Here is an 18,747-nt window from a genome sequence, read left to right as displayed (position 1 = left end):
CCCAGCACACTGTGCAGTTGCCCCTCTCTGACCCGCAGGACACAGAGCTCAGGGCTGGGGCTGCAGCAGGCTGGGAACACACGGCTGGCTGTGTTTCCCCACAACACTTTCCTCTTCCCACTGCTCCGTCTGCTCTGCCTTGGCAGGAGCTGCAGATGCCAAGGGTGTCCAGCACCACCAGAGCTGCCAGGCACAGAGTCAGCCCAGGGGAGGGAAAGGGAAGGAGGGTGAGGGAGGAAAGGCCCAGCGATCCCACCAAACCCCTCTGGCACAGTCCTGCTGCTGTCAGCTCAAACGGGTGTTTTCACTCTGAATACCTACTTGGGTTTCTGTTTGTTTTATTTACAGGCTCCTCGTGCTGTCACACATCAAAACAAGCTGGCAATGATCCCTAAGGAGTCCCCATTAGCAGCACAGCTCCAAGAGATCTGGGCTCTCTTATGGATACAACATTTTTCTGCCATCTCAGAATAAGAGGAACTGTCTGCCATAAGCTGCACACAAACTCAGATTTCAGAAGGTTGAAGAGTTCAAATACCACCAGCTTCCTCCTGTGCCTGCTCACCCAGAAGGTTTTTAAGCAGAATAACGAGTGCCAGCCCCAGACACCACTGAGGCCAAAATGGAAACAACCAACAAATGTATGTGGTTGCACCCCAAGCATCACCTAACATGTACTTTTAAAAATCATAAGCCATGAGAGAGCAAACTAACAATTCATCAGAGGACTACAGGAGATTCACTCAAGAGATCTGTGACAGTGTATGAGGATGAGAAGAGGATGTTCAGGGAATGTCAAACCATTATTAATAAGTGCAAGCTGAATTCTGAATTAAATACATGGTTTTGTGAGCAACTGGAACTTGCACAAGCAGCTTCATCGATGGATAAAGGAATTAATGACTCAACTGTGAGCTGAATACATGGGTTTGTGAGCATGAGACAGACAAACAAGCTGACAGCAAATGAGAATGATTTCAGACTAAACTTTGGACTTCCAGTGCCAATCTGGATCCCTTCCACAAGCCTCTTCCATCAAGGCTTATGCTTACCACTCACTGTGCTACCTCCACAGGAGAAAACTGGGTAAGAAACCCTTTGCTGGAGGAACCTTTACAGCTGAGGGGGCCCAAAAGATTCTCACTGAGCTGGAGAGAATGAGACTCTCAGGCAGGTGCTGTGGGAACAGTGCCCTGGTGTGTGGGGGATGTGTCTCCTGGAGTCCCTGCAGCCTTGGGAGTGCTCAGGGCAGCCAAGGAGCAGGGCCAGACAGGCTGGAGAGTATTTCTGAGTCATTAAGACCACAAAGTTTTCCACTAAAAGTAAATGCACTTAAGGGATGGGAACAGAGAAGCAAGAAGCCATGAAACAGGCTGATCCTGAACAGAGAATGCTTTGGGTTGGAAGGGACCTTAAAGATCATGTAGTCCAACACACCTGCCACGGGCAGAGATGCCACTTACTAGTCAGGATGCTCAGAGCCCCATCCAACCTGGCCTTGGACACTTGCAGGGATCCAGGAGCAGCCACAGCTTCTCTGGGCAACCTGTGCCAGGGCCTCCCCACCCTCACAGGGAGGAATTCCTTCCCAATATCCCATCTAATGCTGCCCTCTGGCAGTGGGAAGCCATTCCCCCTTGTCCTGTCACTATCTGCCTGTACAAAAAGTCCTCCTCCCTCCTTTTTATAATCCCCCTTAAGGCCCTGGAAGGCTGCAGTGGGGTCTCTCCAAAACCTCTCAAACCCTCTGATCATTTTTTGTACTGCTACCCCTCTAAAGCAGCAGGAACCCACCTGTGACTCCTGACAGGCCACACCTTCCTAAAAAGACAAGCAGGATTTCTTTCCTGTGATGGAGCAGGATGGAAACACTCACCCACAGCACTGAGGGCATGTTTGAGCTCCAGGGTGAAGGCCGTCAGCGGCACCTCCTCGGACACCGGCATGATGGCCACTGTGGACAGGTTGCTGGCAGGATTCCCAGCATCCCACTTGCTGCTGGAGCTGTGCAATCCAAGAGGGTGACCTGTGGGGAAGGAAAGCACTTGCCATCAGTCAGCCCAGAAAGCCACAGCCTGGCTGTGAACAACGAAACGTCACCTTCAGGCAGGAAGGAAAGTGCCACCAAATTGCTCGACCCCAGAGAAATGGAACATCCTCCACAGGAGAGTTCCCACATATTGCATTTTAAGAGGATAGAGATCAATTTCCATCATTTTTGGCTGCTGACATAACATTTGTGAGGAGGAGTTAGGCAGTGTTAAGAATATCTGGATGCCAGGAATAAGTTAAATGCAACGTGCATTTACCTGACCTGGGAAGACAAAGATAAAAACACTATTGAATCTCTTTGAACAGCCACAACTTTGGAACAGGCCCTGATTTAGCCCACAAGAAGAATCAGCTTAACTAACAGAACCCCCAAAATCTGTTGTAAGTATTAAAATACTCCAAAAATCAGCATTTATTTTTATGGCATTCTTGAGCAAGGAAATAAATACTTGTTTCCAACGAAGTTCTTATGGAGGATGTTTATCTCCACCTGGTTTTATTTCTTTTGCAGAGCTTTACAGATATGGGCTTGGGAGCATTAAACTGAAATATGGAAGCTCTGAAGTAGCTGCAGAGTAACTGGGAAGTATCTCTAGTATAATTTGGTAGGATGAGTAAGGAGAGAGATCTGGGCAGAGTAAAGCAGTTTTTGGCAGAAATGTGCGATGAGTGTTACAAAGATCAAGATCTTCCCAGACAGCTCAGAGCAGAAAAATGATGGGGATGTTCTTCAAACTGGTTTTATTCTCATACTCTTTCTTTCCTCCTTAACTGAGCCTTCTCAGACACTCTCACTCTGCTGCTAATGCCTGTCAACTCAGCTCCAGGTACACAATAAATTCTGACATCTAAGTTGGGATTTCATGTCCTGCTTATCTCATTTCACCCAGCAAAGGCCTATGATGTACCATTAAGATGAATTCTTGAGCTGGGCATATGGAAATACTTGATATACCCTGTGAAAAGCCATTCAAAGGCTCTCTGCCAGGGCGACAGTGCACTGCAGGACACAAAAAAATATCAGATAAACTTTTTTTCAAGTATATTCAGCAATTGAGTTATTCATTTCAAGTCTTCTCAAACAGCTCTGCACAGAACATGAAATAGTTTTTCCAGCTCTTTTTGGTGATCTTCAAGAAGATATTTGTAGGTTCAAACAAGTTACACATCACAGCTCAACCCTTTCATCTCCACCAGCCCTTCCCTTCTCAGATCTTCAGGGGTGATTCTCTGAACTCCTGTAACTGTCACTAATTTCCCTTCAGTTTTCTCTATTTTCCCTATTCTGCCCTGTTTCCCAAACAGTGCAGACTCTGCCCAAGGCTATTGAGGTTTAAGCACAATTATCACCAGGCATTTGTACCCAGCTGATTGTGCCCAGAAAGCTGAGCATGTGAAGGAAGAGCAGAATTTGAGATTCCCTCCTCAAAACTGCCCCAAAACAGGAGAGTTGGTGACCCCATTTTCAGTCTCCTTAGAATATTGGAAAAAATATAAAAGCAATAAAATAATAGAAGTAATTAAACCCCCACAACCAAAGAAAACCCAAACAATCCTCAACAGCAAAGAACCCCACAACGCCCTCAGTAGTCAACATGTGTCTCTTCTTTTAAAAGCTGCTGAAGCAAATTGGGAAAATTTCCTCCCACTCCCTTCAATCAGTAAATAGACTTTGAGTTGGTGCTGCCACAAACACAAAGCTTCAGAACCAACCCATAGCAGACCCTTTCCTCCCAGACAATTCATTAAAATAATGCAAATACAGACATATTAAGTCAGTCTCTGTGCAGATGCCACTGAGCACAGCTCTCTGATTCCAGCCCACCACAGCTGCTATTTCCAATGTTCCCTTTGCATTGCTCTTGCAAGAAATTCCAAGGAAATTTCACTGCACGCAGGCAGCAGCACTTTTCTATCTCCATTGCAAATCACTCCATTCCCGCACTTAGTTAACCATAATAAAATACACATAATAAAATCACCATCCACTTGTGCCAAAAGCTATTACAGATCACAGGATGGTTTGGGTTGGAAGGGACCTTAAAGATCACCCAGCCCAACCCTCTGCCATGGGCAGGGACACCTTCCACTAGCCCAGGTTGCTCCAAACCCCGTCCAACCTGGCCTTGGACACTTCCAGGGATGGGGCAGCCACAGCTTCTCTGGGCAACCTGTCCCAGGGCCTCCCACCCTCACAGCCAACAATTCCTTCCCAATATCCCATCTGACCCTGCCCTCTGGCAGTGGGAAGCCATTCCCTGTGTCCTGTCCCTCCAGGCCCTTGTCCCCAGTCCCTCTCCAGCTCTCTTGGAGCCCATTTAGGCACTGGAAGGGGCTCTAAGTTCTCCCTGGAGCCTTCTCTTCTCCAAGCCAAAATTTAATGACAAATTCTCTTTCCAAGTATGTGCTGTTTCCAGATTCAGGAATGTAAGTCTGGCTCCAAGGAAGCCCAAGTAGTCCAGGAATGAGTCTTACCTCCCTGCTGCAAACTGCCAAGGATTTTCTCTCCCAGCAAGTGAATAAGTCGAGTCACAACCTGGCGATGGGAGAGAGAGAAAATAAAAATAAACAAACATTCAGGCAGAATAAGAGCATCCACACAACCTGCCTTCCAAACTTTATGATGCTCTCTCAAGTTGAACCTCACAGAGACAAGGGTTTAGAGCCATAACTTCTTTCCTGGCTGTAACAGCCAGTGACTGATCATTTGTCTTGATTTCTTTTACCCTATTTTACTTTAATTTGGAAAAACAAGAAAACAAAACAACCCCACAAAAGGCAATGTTTAACTTGCTTTAGAAACAAAAGAAAAAAAATCTGATTATTTGGGGAAACATGTCCAATTGCATTTCAGGTTCTCCTCATTTCTCTCTGCAGGGCACCTGCACCTCTCAGTCACTCTCACTCCTCAGAGGCTGTTGTGCCCCTACACCTTTTGCAGGTACTAAAGGCTCCAAAAGGTTCCAACCTGTGCTCCAACAGATTCCCCCAGGTTCCCTCTGACCTCCAGTGAATGGTTTACAGTAATCAATTTAAAACATCTTGAAAAAAAGAGATAAATGCACTCCTTAAACATCCGCAGAATCAGAACAAGCTGCCTAAGAAATTGTTTTCCTCCTCAAATTATGTTTGTCTTGTACCTTGAAGGGACAGATGTTTTCCCAGCTGTTTTTCCAAAGGACTTACATCAATATAAACCAATATTCCAATAGCCAAGTGTATCTCCAAACTGTCAAGCCTCTCTCCAACATGAACAATCAATAATTCCTGACAAGTGGGGTAGCAGAAGACTAATCATTGCAATAGCAAGAACTGACAGACTTGGAAATCCAGCATTTATTCTGAAAGGTCTACACAGATGTTCTACCAAATAAGGAAGAGAGTTATTTAAATATATTAAGAATAGGGCAATCATTAGATACTCTCCCCCAGACAAATAATTCAAGGTTAAAATAACTCAGGAGGACATAAAAAAAAAAAACCAACAAAACTATCAGAACAAAATTTCCCCAAATTCTTAACAAGAGAAACAAGCAGCAGCACATGGAACCTGGGATCCTGGGCACTGTTCCCACAGGAACAGGCACTCCAGGAGGCATCTTTCACAGAGAGGGCCATGTGGGCATCAAGACAGGTCAGCCTGTCCATCAGAACCATTTATGTGACCTGCTTTAAAAACCAAAATCTATGGCAATAAACTGCCCTGACCTATGAAACTCCGGGTATGAAGCACCAATATATTTTAAGTGTCTGTTCACTAAGGAAAAAGAACAAACAGGAGCCTTCCCACACAGGGTGAGCACAGAGTAAGAGCTAAACAAGGTTATTTCAGGGATTTCACAGAATGGTTTAAAGCCTTTAAAGCCCATCTAGTCCAACCCCTTTCCAGTGAGCAGAGCCATCTTCACCTGGGTCAGGTTGCTCAGAGCCTGGAACATTTTCAAGGATGGGGCATCCACAACTTCTCTGGGCAACCTGTGCCCATTCTGTCCCATAACTGCAAGCTCCTGGAGGTGCCACATGAACAATCTCTTCGGTGACCCAATTTAAACTTCTTTAAAGCCCCTATTACTTGCCCCAGGAGCAGACACACAGTGTCCACACCAGCTGCACCAGGAGCACCGATGCAGCTCAACCCGCTCCCACCACCGAGGGATGTGGGAATGACGGTGGCTCCTGACGGCAGACAAGCTCTCAGCCTCCTCCTTCCTCATCCTGGGATCTCAGACAGGATCTAAAACGCTTCCATTTGTCCAAAATATAACAGAAGCTGACAATCACCCAACCACACGACTCGTTACCGCTCCAACACCTCCAAGATCTGTGGTTCTGGGATTCACTGAACGGCGCTGGTGGAGCTACGGAAAACTGCCCCAACTGCAGGGAGCAGGGAGGAAAAGAGGGAATCCTTAATAGAAATGAGACTGATTGTCCTTCCTAAGGGACATGACCTGCCCCAAACACATTCACCACACCCAGCTCACATGCATTCACCCAAACCTGCCCCAGCACAGCAGGACCTTCCCTCAGCAGTTTCGGGAGGTGCTGTGAACATTTTACACTTCTGAAGCACTTCGGCGTCAGAATTTTAATTACTTACTAAAACCATCTCCTGTATTTATAACTTTTTCTGCTTTACAGGCAGATAAGGAGAGCTCCAGCTAAGTTACAAAATACGTCCAAGGTTAATGATGGAACTAAGAATAGAACCTATTGGTCTCATTTTCCAGTTGGCTGCTCCTATTACCGGGAAATATTATTTGTCTTGTTTGCTGGAGCAAACCTTACAGCCTTGGGATGTATAGATAGGGAAAATTATTTCCCTGGTGACTTTGTACAACAAGAAAGCTGCAAACCATAATGGGATGAGTCACTGTCGCAGTCATGGCAACGTCGCAGGAACATCAGTTTGGGATCCGAGCTAAGAACTGGCCTGAAATTTCCATGGGGTTTTATATCACAGACACCAGACATCCTGCCACAAAAAGGCAATGTTTTCTTTTAAAAGAGACTTGTCCATCCATCTGAGGGAGAAGTCAGTGTAAATCACATCCCTCCATCGACAAGAGACCCAACCTTCCAGGACTGACCCACAGCCCTCACTGGGCAGGGCTGCCAAATCCAGGGCAGCCGGGGAGAGCTGCAAACCAACGGGAAAAAATCATCCTTCAGGCTTCCAAGCACCTTTATTCTCCTCCCTCCACCCAGTAGAAGGGCATGAGAAGGAACAGGACAGCTGGATGATGATGATAAGGAAGCCAAGGGACCTGGGAGAGGAGTGGGACTGTGTGGAGGGGGCTGGGTGAGCTTGGGCAGGGAGGAGGAGGAAGCAGGCAGGAATCAGCCCTTGGGTTAGGAGCTCTCTGACAGGGATTGAAGGGAAAGAGTCATTCCAAGTGTGCCTGGAGGAGATGGAGGCAGGAGAAGGGCAGGTAACAGGGTGCAGACAGTGCATACATCTGGGCTGTCATTCACTCATCCCCACCCTGCCTGTTCAGCTGTATTTCACAGGAAAATCGAGGTGGGGGTCAGTCTCTTCTCCCAGGTAAAAAGGGGTAGAACAAGAGCAAACAGCCTCAAGTTGCACCAAGGGAGGTTTAGGTTGGATATCAGGAAACATTTCTTCACTGAAAGGGTGGTCAGGCCGCCCAGGGCAGTGGTGGAGCCTGGGAATGTTCAGAAATCATGTGGATGTGGCCCTTGGGGACACGGGTTAGTGGTGAACATGGTGGTGCTGGGTTGGTGGTTGGACTCGATCTTGGAGGGCTTTTCCAACCTTAACAATGCAATGATTCTATGGAAGCTCTAGGAATTGGCAGTGAGAGTTTGGGCAGAGGGGGAAGGCAGGAATTCTGGTGGCATAATTATCCCATTTCCATGGTGTCACCGTCACCCAGGGCTGCACAGCCTTCCCAGTCGGAAGCGTCTGCCGCGCTCATCCCTGCGGCACATCCTGGATTTTACAGTCTCTTCTAGCACCAACCACCCAGCCCTGCAAACACCCCTCCTGTTGGCACAGGACCAGGTGGTTTAAATGTAAGGTTTGAAGAGAAATCTGCACTGCAAGAAGGCAGCGAGTTGGAGCCCAGACTTATGGAAGAACACCAGGAGGTTTCTAAATTAGGAAAGGATCATTAATTGCCTGCAAAGTGAATTCAAGTTTTGGACTCCTCGTGCTATGGATAGAGCTGAGCTTGGTTTAGTTTGGGAGGAAGTTGAATTAATCCTTCCTCATGACTAAGAGGTGCACTAGCATCAGTTAATCAGAGTTAATCACTGTGACTGATAACAAGCAGCGGAGCCACTGATCAGACACTTCTGCTGTCAGGCCAGGTGTGCACAGAGCCCTAAAACTGAGGTTCCACCTGTCCTCGGGACCAGGAACACACCTTCCCACCCAGTGCTCCGGGCTCAAGCTGGGAAGGGACTCAAGGAAGGTCACAGGGCTTTGCCAGCACCTAAATATTCACTACAGGGGCTCATGGTGCAAGTCAGGACTCTGAAGCCTGGGCTGGAGAGAAGCCTGAGTGAACTATCAAAAATACCCCCAAAGCAGACAAAATCCCACTCTCCTGAGCTTATGCAAAAGAGTTTTCAGGCCAGAAGGAAGAAATCTGACCTTACAGGTCTAAAACACTGAGTAAATCTCCATCTCAAAAGGTACGTGGGGCTCCAGTGCATCAGTTCTGTTCCCCAAAAGCCCCCAAACCCCTCCTGCTCCCCTGGACACCACTGCAACTGCAAATCCATCCCCCTGGCCCAGAGCAGGATGTTGAGACACACATTTTGCAAGGGAAATAAACCACTCCTCCTCCTCCTGCCACCCACTCCCCTTTTCAGATTAACTCCCAGAACACTTTTGTGCAGGGCACAACAGGATGGAGCGTTTTTCTGTTTCTCAAATGGTGTTGGAGAGCACTTTCCTCAGCACAATTCCACCTTTCTGACCCGGCTTACCACTCTCCACCTCATCTGCCTTAGAAACATGTTGTTTTTCTGGCTGCTTCTCAATCAACTCCATCCCAGTAAGACCCACTCAGGCTCTCTCACCATCCCAAAGCCCCCCAGCTCCCTCCTATTGACTGTGACAGTCTGTTCCTGCAGCTGCTACAGAGCAGGCTCTGGGAAACCATTCATTTCCCCTCTGGTTAACTAATGTTCATGGAATCAGAGAATTGGAAAATCAGAGAATCAGCCAGGTTGGAAAGGACCTCTGGGATCATCCAGTCCAACCCTTGATCCAACCCCGCCGTGGTTCCCAGCCCATGGCACTGATGCCACATCCAGTCTCACCTTAAACACCTCCAGGGAGGTGACTCCACCCCCTCCCTGGGCAGCCCATTCCAAGGGCTGAGCACTCTCTGGAAAGAATTTCTTCCTAATATCCAACCTAAACCTCCCCTGGCACAGCTTAAGGCCGAGCCTCTTGTCTTACTGATAATTGCCTGGGAGAAGAGACCAACCCCCCCCTGGCTCCCCCCTCCTTTCAGGGAGTTGCAGAGAGTGAGGAGGTCTCCCCTGAGCCTCCTCCTCTCCAGGCTGAGCCCCCCCAGCTCCCTCAGCCTCTCCTCACAGCACTTGTGCTCCAGACCCTTCCCCAGCCTCGTTGCCCTTCTCTGGACCTGCTCCAGCCCCTCCATGTCCTTCCTGAGCTGAGGGGCCCAGAGGTGGACACAGCACTCCAGGGGTGGCCTCCCCAATGCCCAGCACAGGGGCAGAATCCCCTCCCTGCTCCTGCTGCCACACTGTTCCTGATCCAGGCCAGGATCCATTGGCCTTCTTGGCCACCTGGGCACACTCTGGCTCCTGTTCAGCTCCCTGTCCATCCACACTCCCAGCTCCCTTCCTGCCTGGCTGCTCTCCAGCCACTCTGTCCCAGCCTGGAGCTGCCGGGGGTTGTTGTGGCCAAAGGGCAGGACCCGGCACTTGGCCTGCTTGAACCTCATCCCCTTGGAATCAGCCCATGGATCCAGCCTGGCCAGGTCCCTCTGCAGAGCCCTCCTGCCTTCCAGCACATCAACACACCCCCAGCTTGGTGTCAGCGGCAAATTACTCAACAGACCTGTAGCCTCTGCACTCGTGGCAGGGAAGGACTAAACACCACATCCCAAGGGACTGTATTTCCTTACTTTAGGGAGGATTAATTCCAGTTTCAAAACAAACTCACTCAACTACAAGGCCAGGCAGGATTTCAGCTCCACATCACCCGCTGATGGTGGCAGCACAGAGCTGATTGCTCCATCCCCCTGGGGTCTGAGGGCTTCCACAGCCACTGGAATTCCCCCACCAAGAGGTTACAGCCACTCTGCAGTGCTGTATTTCCCATAATCCACTTTAATATTCCAAACTATTACCTAGCCCTGCTAATCTTCCAAGGCTGGGTTCTGGTTAAAGCCTTTGTTCCTATTCAACTATGAAACTCAAGTGTTGTTTTATAATGAGCCCTTTTGGAAAGTGATTTTCATGAGACTTCAGTTGTAAAATACTTTCCTATGGATATTTATTTTGTTCTGTGAATAGTAAGGACTGCCTGGCAAATTGACCATCTGCTGAGGGATAACAACTGTTCCAAACAAAGCTTGTTCCCATCTTAGATAACTTTGGATTTAAAGAAATTTAGTACCTGAAGGGAGCCTACAAGAAAGATGGAGAAGGACTATTTACAAGGGCCTGCAGGGACAGGACACAGGGAATGGTTTCCCACTGCCAGAGGGCAGGGTTAGATGGGATATTGGGAAGGAATTCCTCCCTGTGGGGGTGGTGAGCCCCTGGCATAGGTTGCCCAGAGATGTGGCTGCCCCATCCCTGGAAAAGTCCAAGGCCAGGTTGAGCAACCTGGGCTAGTGGGAGGTGTCCCTGCCCGTGGCAGGGGGTGGAAGGAGATGAGCTTTAAGGTTCCTTCCAACTCAACACATTCTGGGATTCCATGATTCTAAATCAGAGAAAAACTTCACAAAATCAACACCAATATCCCAAACTCACAGCAACAACTACCTTCTTCTGTAGAATAGTTACAACAGAAGAAATATATATAACAACAAAACACAAAAAAGAACAAAATCAAAAAAAAAGATACATTCATCGCCTCATCACCTTGCACCAGGGCTCAGCTTTCACTGCATGGGATTTTAAATCAAAGCTGCTGTGCAAGGCAGCAAAGGGCCAGGCCCCAGGAAGGACAGTCCCATCCCTGTCAGCCTTGTCTTGCTGCAGGTTCCTGGGCCAGGAAAGCAGCCTTGGCTGAAGGAAGCAAGGAACAAGCCTGACATGGCAGAGTCAGTCCTGTACAACCAACAGACAGATGCAGCCCTACAAACCTGAGTGTGGTTTTGCTCTCTGGACCCCCCACCATTGCTCAGACCCCACACACCTGGGCTCTCCCAGCAAACAAGGTGCCCTGATGTGAGCTGTGGACTCTTTCCAGTGATACTGAAGTCTAAAAATAAGATATTCTAGTTAAGCTTCTAAAACTTCAGTCACCCAGTAGGGCTTCCTTAGATTACAATCACAGAATTCTGCATCATAGAACCCCCTAAACTGGAGGGATCCACAAAGATCATCCAGTCTGGCTCCTGGCCCTGCCCAGGACACCCCAACAATCCCACCCTGGCCCTCAGAGCATTGTCCAAACCCTCCTGGAGCTCTGGCAGCCTTGGGGCTGTGCCCACTGCCCTGGGGAGCCTGGTCAGTGCCCAACCACCCTCTGGAGGAAGAACCTTTTCCTGAGATCCAAACTAACCCTGCCCTGACACAGCTCCAGCCATTCCCTGGGTCCTGTCCCTGGTCACCAGCGAGAAGGAATTAAATATGTTAAATAACACTTTACTGGTACCTTCACAGCAGGGTGTTACAGACCTTCACATCCAGATGTGATTAAGTTAAAGGACACATAAAAGGGCTTTGTGCCACACAGAGACCCACTGTGAATGAGCTGGCATGGAAAACAGGGCTGCCAAGGGTTTCCTTCTACAAAGGAAAAGCAGTTGGGGTGAAATAGTGCCATCAGCCATTTTACCCACACAGATCCACAGAGCAGCAGGTTCATTTCTCGGGAAGTGCTTTCCAGGAGCAGAGATTATTCTCTATCAGCTTTCTTAAGGGCTTTTATTAAGGGACGAGGGAGGAGGAGAAGTGAATTAGATCCTGAGCTTGAATAAAACCAGGTTGTTATTGAAGCTTTCCATGGCCCCAGATCAGATAAACACTGGCTTGTCCTGGAATCAGGAGCTTAGCAAAGGGTCTCCAACGGAAGCTTACGGCGGTTTGATCGGCACCCTGACAAAGCAAATCCAAAATGCTCCCTCACAACAATGCCTGGCACCTTTACAAATGCTGCTAAGGCACACAGGGGAACTGAAGCTTTATCCTGAGGCTGTTTGAGCTTCCAAGGCTTGGGATCAGTCGAGTCTTGAAGAAAAACGTCATTCAGGCATCGCTGCTCTGATCAAGGACTCCCTCCTGCCTGCCTGCCCTGGGTGACCACGGTGCTTCCATTGGACACCTTCCTTCTCTCCTTTTCACCTCCACTTCTCCTGCCGTCAAGGAACACTTATTTTAATGGCCCATGAGAACAAATACAGAAAAATCCAGAAGCACAGCCCCTCCTGACCTATTCCACAGGGCCACATCAAGCTCAAGTAATGACGCACAATATTCCCGCTGCCTGAGGGGAGCAGTTTGAAAAGAGGGCACATTGCTGAGCTCACTTTGTAAGGCAGATAACCCTGGGGAAGGCTCCAGCCACTTCAGAAGGGCTCTGGTTAAAATACACATATAAAGATAGCAGAACTCCAGCTGGAGATGGATGATAGGTTCTGAATATATTTAAACCCCAGGGGCCAACTTAGAGAATTAAAAGAAAGATGCAGAAAAAAACTCTTTCTATTTTTCAGCATGCCAAAGGTTGTCTCACAGTTCAGCCCCCACAGCTCCCAAGCAATTTCTCGGCACAATTTCCATCAGCTCCAGCAGGTCTAAATTTCAAGTTAGAATTCTAAAAACTGTCTCAGCTCGGGAGAGGCAAAGCTAATCTAGGAAATGTGATCCCAGCTCTGCAGCGACGTTGGAACATCTCTGTGATCTGTTCACAGGCTCTGAGCTCTCGCTGCTGCCTCGACGCTGCTTTGCAGTGCCAGGAATCGTGAGCTGGTTCCCTTTCCCTGTCCTACTTTCCAGAACCGAAGGCAGGGGATGAAAATAGAAAGAATCAATTTCCTTTCGCTCCTGCAAGGCTGGAAAGCTCCGAGCGGCACCAGGAGCGACACGGAGGCTGTCGGAGAGCAAATGCTGGGGCTGGCAGAGTGCCCTGAGGGCTGTGCTGGAGAGCTCTGGGCACCAGGGCTGACAAAACAAAGGAGAAGTTTGGCACCATGCACCACTTCCATTGGGAATGTCCAGGATGCCACGGCCAGAGCGAATCAAGGCTGAGAAGCCAGACCATGTAGATTGGACTTGTGCAGCCTGAGCGGGATCTAGAAGTCAACATCTGGCATTTCTGGGCACATACTCTGGAATTTTGGCTGTTATTTATAACTGAGATCAGACTCCCCATCCTCACCCATCTGTTTCAGCCCTCAGAATAAGCTGAGCTCCAGTGGGTCACGTGGAAGATCCCAGCAGAGCAGCATTCTGTCTCTCCCGGGACCAAAGCAGCTGGTCAGGAGAGAAGACAAAACAGAGGACAAGCATATGGAGCTTCCCCAAGGATCAGCCCTGCCATTTTTCCAGATTGTCCATCACAGCTCAAGGAACTGGAATCACTGCCCAGACTAACAGAGCAGGATTTCCCTCATTTCACACTGTTGTTATTGGCAAGCACCACCCACGTCCTACAGTTTTCTTACCCATCAGGTAATATTTTCTTACAATGCATTTCCAGGGTTGGAAACCTTTCTGGATCCCCTACAAACACAGCATGGCTGGGGAAAAGGCTGCAGGATGAAGTCCATCCACTAATTCCTAGAATTAAAAGGGTTCTTCACCCTCAACAAGAAACAGTAAAGCTCAAGGGTAACTGAAAAGGGAACTCATGCTCAGGAACTGCCCAGTTCTTGGCTGTTAACTCACACACTATTTAGGCTCTATGGGATCTGCCAAGAGGATCACAAAACCCCCCAGTTATCCCTGGTGTGGCATTCCTCTAAGAGGGACTCAGGGGACAAGCACCAATGTTTGACCATTATCCACCAAGTGAGACTCATAACTGACCCTCCCCAGGCACTGGAGGAGCAGGGGTTTGACAGAGGCAGAGCTGCTTTTTTTTCCTCCCTAAAAGGTGCTTTTCTGCTTTGCAGAGGACCAGGAGGGAAATCCTCCACCACAGTGCTGAATCACCAGCCAGCTCCTGCTACCTAGTTGATTATTTCAGAACTATTGCACCTGCTATCCCTTCATTACTTTATTACTTCTGGTTGAATGGGGAAAACAACATCATAAACCTGTGTATAAATCACTCCATCAGAATAACAGCTGTGAAAATAGGACAGAGAGAATTCATTTGGCCCATCCCTCTGCTCTGCAGTAAGAATCACTTCAACGATCATTTTAAAGGAGGTTATAAAAACAAGTAACAACCTTTTAGTCTTTCTGGGGAGCAGAATCAGCTTTTTCTCACCACCCAACTGCTGCCCTTTCAGCTCAGTCCCACCTGCTCCGTTCCAGTATCATGAGCAGCTTCTGCCCTTTCTAGCAGAAGACAACTTTACACATCTGAAAATAGCTACCACATCTTCCCCTAACCTTTCACAGGCTTTTTGTCTTTATAGGGCAGTATTTCTACCCAGCACTCAGCTGGCTGCCTTTTTGTCCTCCAGACTCCTCCTTTGCTCTGTCTCTGCCTTCAAAGGTGCTGCCACAGGCTGGTGCTGAAGCTTTTCCAGTGTCAGGGAGAATGTCAGGATTTCTTCACTCCAAAAAGCCTTTTGTTAACATAGTTCATTTTTTTGCAACTGCCTGACACTGTCCTGGCACGGGCAGCTTTTGATTCTCCAGTGCCTGGATCCTTTTTCTAAGGAACAGCTACCCAGCCCCTGCCCTCTGGATGCAGTTCATGAGTTTTCAGCTCAGACAGTTCTCTCCAGTAAAATCCTTTCAAGTTGACTTTGTATGTTCTACTTATCTCCAGCTAAGATGAGCTTTAAGGTCCCTTCCACCCCAAACCAAGGCACAAGAACTCTGAAATCATTTTATCTCAAATTCTTAAGAGAGTCTGATGGCATTAACTGCACAAATCACCTACATAAAGTCTATCTTATGCTCCTCTTTCTATTTCTAGTGCTGGTTCTAAAATAATCCCATAGAAAAAAAAAATCTAAGTTCTCACATTTTTTATACCAGCTTAACATCCATTTAGAAGTTGGAGATCTCAAACAGCAGCACAAATGTGTTTTTCTAACAACCTTTTTTGCAGCACATTTCCTTAAAATATCTATTTTAGCATTTCTGTTTCATTGCAACTAATTAGCCACACTATATGCAAGTCTAGAGAAAACCAATTCCATACTGAAAAAGGTCAGGAATTTGAGGCTGTATTCTTCAGACATGGGAAGACATTTGAATTCTCTTACAAATAAATGTTTTGATTTGTACTATAAATGTAACACTCAAGCTCAACTTGAACTGCAGAGCAAAGAGATTCACAGCTCCACAGAGATCACTCTTCAGGGGAAAACAACTCTGCCAGCTGGCAGAATGGGAAGGGGGAAGAGAGAGAAAAGAGACACTGAAATAAATTCTTGCCCCAGATAAAAAGGCAGAATTAGAACCCAGCCTTTGTGCAGAGCAGCCTTCAAGGCACTGCTCAGTGTTTGGGTCAGGCTGGACTGGGCTCTGAGCAACCTGGGCTGGTGGAAGGTGTCCCTGCCCAGGGCAGGGGGTGGAATAAGAGGAGCTTTAAGGTCCCTTCCAACCCAAACCATGGTCCTGGTAATTTACAGCCTCCATGTTTATCAGTAACACTGAAATCACCCCCTGTGCAAGCAGGAAGGTGGTTTTAAATTCTCTCTGGCTCATTTCCTCCCTTCTTGATCAGCCACAAGGAGAGTGAGAGTTGAAAGGGCCCTCCCAGAGAGGAGGTCACACTGTCCTGCCCATCTGGGGGTAGTTCTGTGCAGAGGTTTCACCCTGCTCCCAGTTCATCCACTGGGCAGGAAATCTCTTACATTAAATAGAGAGCAATGGACTCAGAGGACTGTTCAAGTGAACTCCAGGGACAGGAATTGCCTTAACAACCTCCAAGAGAAGTTCAGAAACACTGAAGCAAAAATAATGCTTACAGGGAAACCAGGAAGGTTATTTTTCATTGACATAACTCCTGAACACTCGATGAAACTCAAAATGATGAAATTATCCTGGCAATAATACAGACAAAACCCCACACTTTTGGTAACCTGAAAATGCATGAACACAGGCTTTATATTATACAGTTAAAAAATAATTTAAAAAGTTATTACAGGTCCTAGGAAAGCAAAAGAATGCAAGCATTTTAATTAGGTTTGTTATTTTTGTAGGGTGGTGGGTTTTTTTTATGCAATCGAGTAAAAAAGTCTATGTCTGAAAGACAGCAAGAAGAAAAATCAGAAATAATTTGAAGTAACAGCATTAAAGAATTGCCTCTAAGGCCAGTGCAATGATTTAGTGCTTAGTTTAATGTCCCTGATGCACTTAGGGACCAAAGAATTAAATTTCAAGTCCGTCAGTCTCCAGATTTGCAGGGGAGAGGTATAATGTCAAATGAATTAAAGAAGATGGATGAGTTGATGGATTCAAAGGGAGCAATCACAGTCTTTAGGACACAGACAGCTCTGGCAGTTGCAGAATGAGGATTGACAGCCTAAAATGGCAGGAAGAGGAAAACCAACCCCCAAATATCAAAGCTCTGGAAATAAAGGTACACAGAAACAAGTGCTGACTCGGAGCCCCAGTGGGGAGGATGAATGAGCAACAACAACTTAAAGCGATTTTAGAAGTCAAACTTCCATTTCCTATCAGCAGCACTAAGTGATTTCCACTTTGCTAAATATGCACATCCTGCATTTAAGCAGAATTTCTTCCAGATACCCAAGCCAGCCCTGCAATAAAACTCCAGCTCATCAGGAGACAGAGGAGGAAAGGCTGGTGGGAGTCTGGGCTGGATCCGCTCAGGCAGCCGAGGAGAACACACTGTTTTCTCAGCACGCATCAGTCAACCAGCAAACCCAGAGGACTCGGTGCTAAGGGGGAGTTTGAGCCTCTCAGACATCTTTGAGACAGACAGAGCAACACTTTTAATTCTCTTACCTGTGGGAATTTGCGTTTGATGGATATCAGGGCTCCCTCAGGCAGCTTGGCCAGCTCCGAGTCCCTGACCGCGTGCACCGTGGTGGCTCTGGGCTGGTGGGTCAGTGCCTCCACCTGCAGGGGCACAGCCAAAGCATTAACAACCACATTAACAACTCCCAGCAGGCTGCAGAAACCAAATGTCAGCATGAAGAGACTGAACCATCCCCAGGAACTGTTGGCTCTGCTCACACACGGCCGGAGCAGGGCCCCGTCTGCCTCACGGGGGTCTCAGGGAGGCACCACAACCTGCCCCGGGCAAACTCACCCCAAACCTCTCAGGCCAAACCCCTCTGCCATGGGACAGCTGCAGTTCTTCACAGAAGCAGAACCCCCAGCCCCAGGGAGACTTTATTACAAGGGAGCACAAGTTGTATGAGGAGAGGCTGAGGGAGCTGGGGGGGCTCAGCTTGGAGAAGAGGAGGCTCAGGGGAGACCTCCTCACTCTCCGCAACTCCCTGACAGGAGGGTGTAGCCAGGTGGGGGTTGGTCTCTTTTCCCAGGCAACTATCACCAAGACAAGAGGGCACGGTCTTAAGTTGTGCCAGGGGAGGTTTAGGTTGGATATTAGGAAGAATTTCTTTCCAGAGAGGGTGATCAGCCATTGGAATGGGCTGCCCAGGGAAGGGGTGGATTCTCCGTCCCTGGAGGTTTTTAAGATAACTTAGTGCCATGGTCTGAGAACCGCAGCAGTGTTGGATCAAGGGTTGGACTTGATGATCTCTGAGGTCCCTTCCAACCCAGTTGATTCTATGATTCTTTGAAAGTTTGGTTTGAGCTCTGGCAGCTCTCACACAGAGGAACAAAGGAGCTGCTTTAACCCAAGCCAGAAGAGCCCCCAGAGGCACAGAGTGACCTCAGCACCACAGCAACACTGAGAGCTCCTCATCCCTCCGTGTGGATGGTGACAAAGCCACCTAGAGCCAGGAACACCCCACTTCTCTGCTGCTCCCTCTTGCCTCGGTACCACCCTGAAACACTTCCATTTTCCCCCTGGAAGCTGAATTCCAACAACCTTGAAATAATCAGGACTTTCTAAAACTTAAAGAAAGGGATGAGACCGGACTGGACAGGGCTTGGAGCAACCTGGGCCAGTGGAAGGTGTCCTTGCCACAGGTTGGAATGAGATGAGCTTTAAGGTCCCTTCCAACCCAAACCAGTCTGGGATTCTGGGGGCAAACCAGCACATTTTGCCCAGAAGTGAGCATTTCTTTTCCATTAGTTTTTATTTTTATACACATACATGTGCACCTGTGATGTGTAAACAGGGATCCCAGAATGGTTCAGGCTGGAAGGGACCATTGGAGACCATCAAGTCCCACCTCCCTGCTCAAGCAGGGTCTCCTGGAGCAGTCACAGACTGTGTTCAGAAAGGTTTTG

The 18,747-nt window shown here is 48.0% G+C and overlaps 1 protein-coding gene across 2 annotated transcripts in view; it reads right to left on the bottom strand.

Moving 5' to 3' along the window:
- The window catches only part of PNPLA7 (patatin like phospholipase domain containing 7), a 142,848-nt gene that overhangs the window by 72,284 nt on the left and 51,817 nt on the right, over positions 1-18,747 (bottom strand). For both annotated transcript variants that reach the window (XM_027687457.1, XM_027687458.1), the window contains exons 20-22: positions 17,329-17,442; positions 4,528-4,588; positions 1,877-2,026 (exon numbers count right to left, since the gene is read on the bottom strand). In XM_027687457.1, the coding sequence (XP_027543258.1) occupies positions 1,877-2,026; positions 4,528-4,588; positions 17,329-17,442 (325 nt within the window). The remainder of the gene's footprint in view (positions 1-1,876; positions 2,027-4,527; positions 4,589-17,328; positions 17,443-18,747) is intronic.

This window comes from Neopelma chrysocephalum, unplaced genomic scaffold, assembly GCF_003984885.1.
Source record: "Neopelma chrysocephalum unplaced genomic scaffold, ASM398488v2 Primary Assembly neopelma1_74, whole genome shotgun sequence".
Lineage (NCBI taxonomy): Eukaryota > Metazoa > Chordata > Aves > Passeriformes > Pipridae > Neopelma > Neopelma chrysocephalum.
Note: the sequence above shows the minus strand (reverse complement) of the source record. Positions and strands in the feature narration are given on the sequence as shown.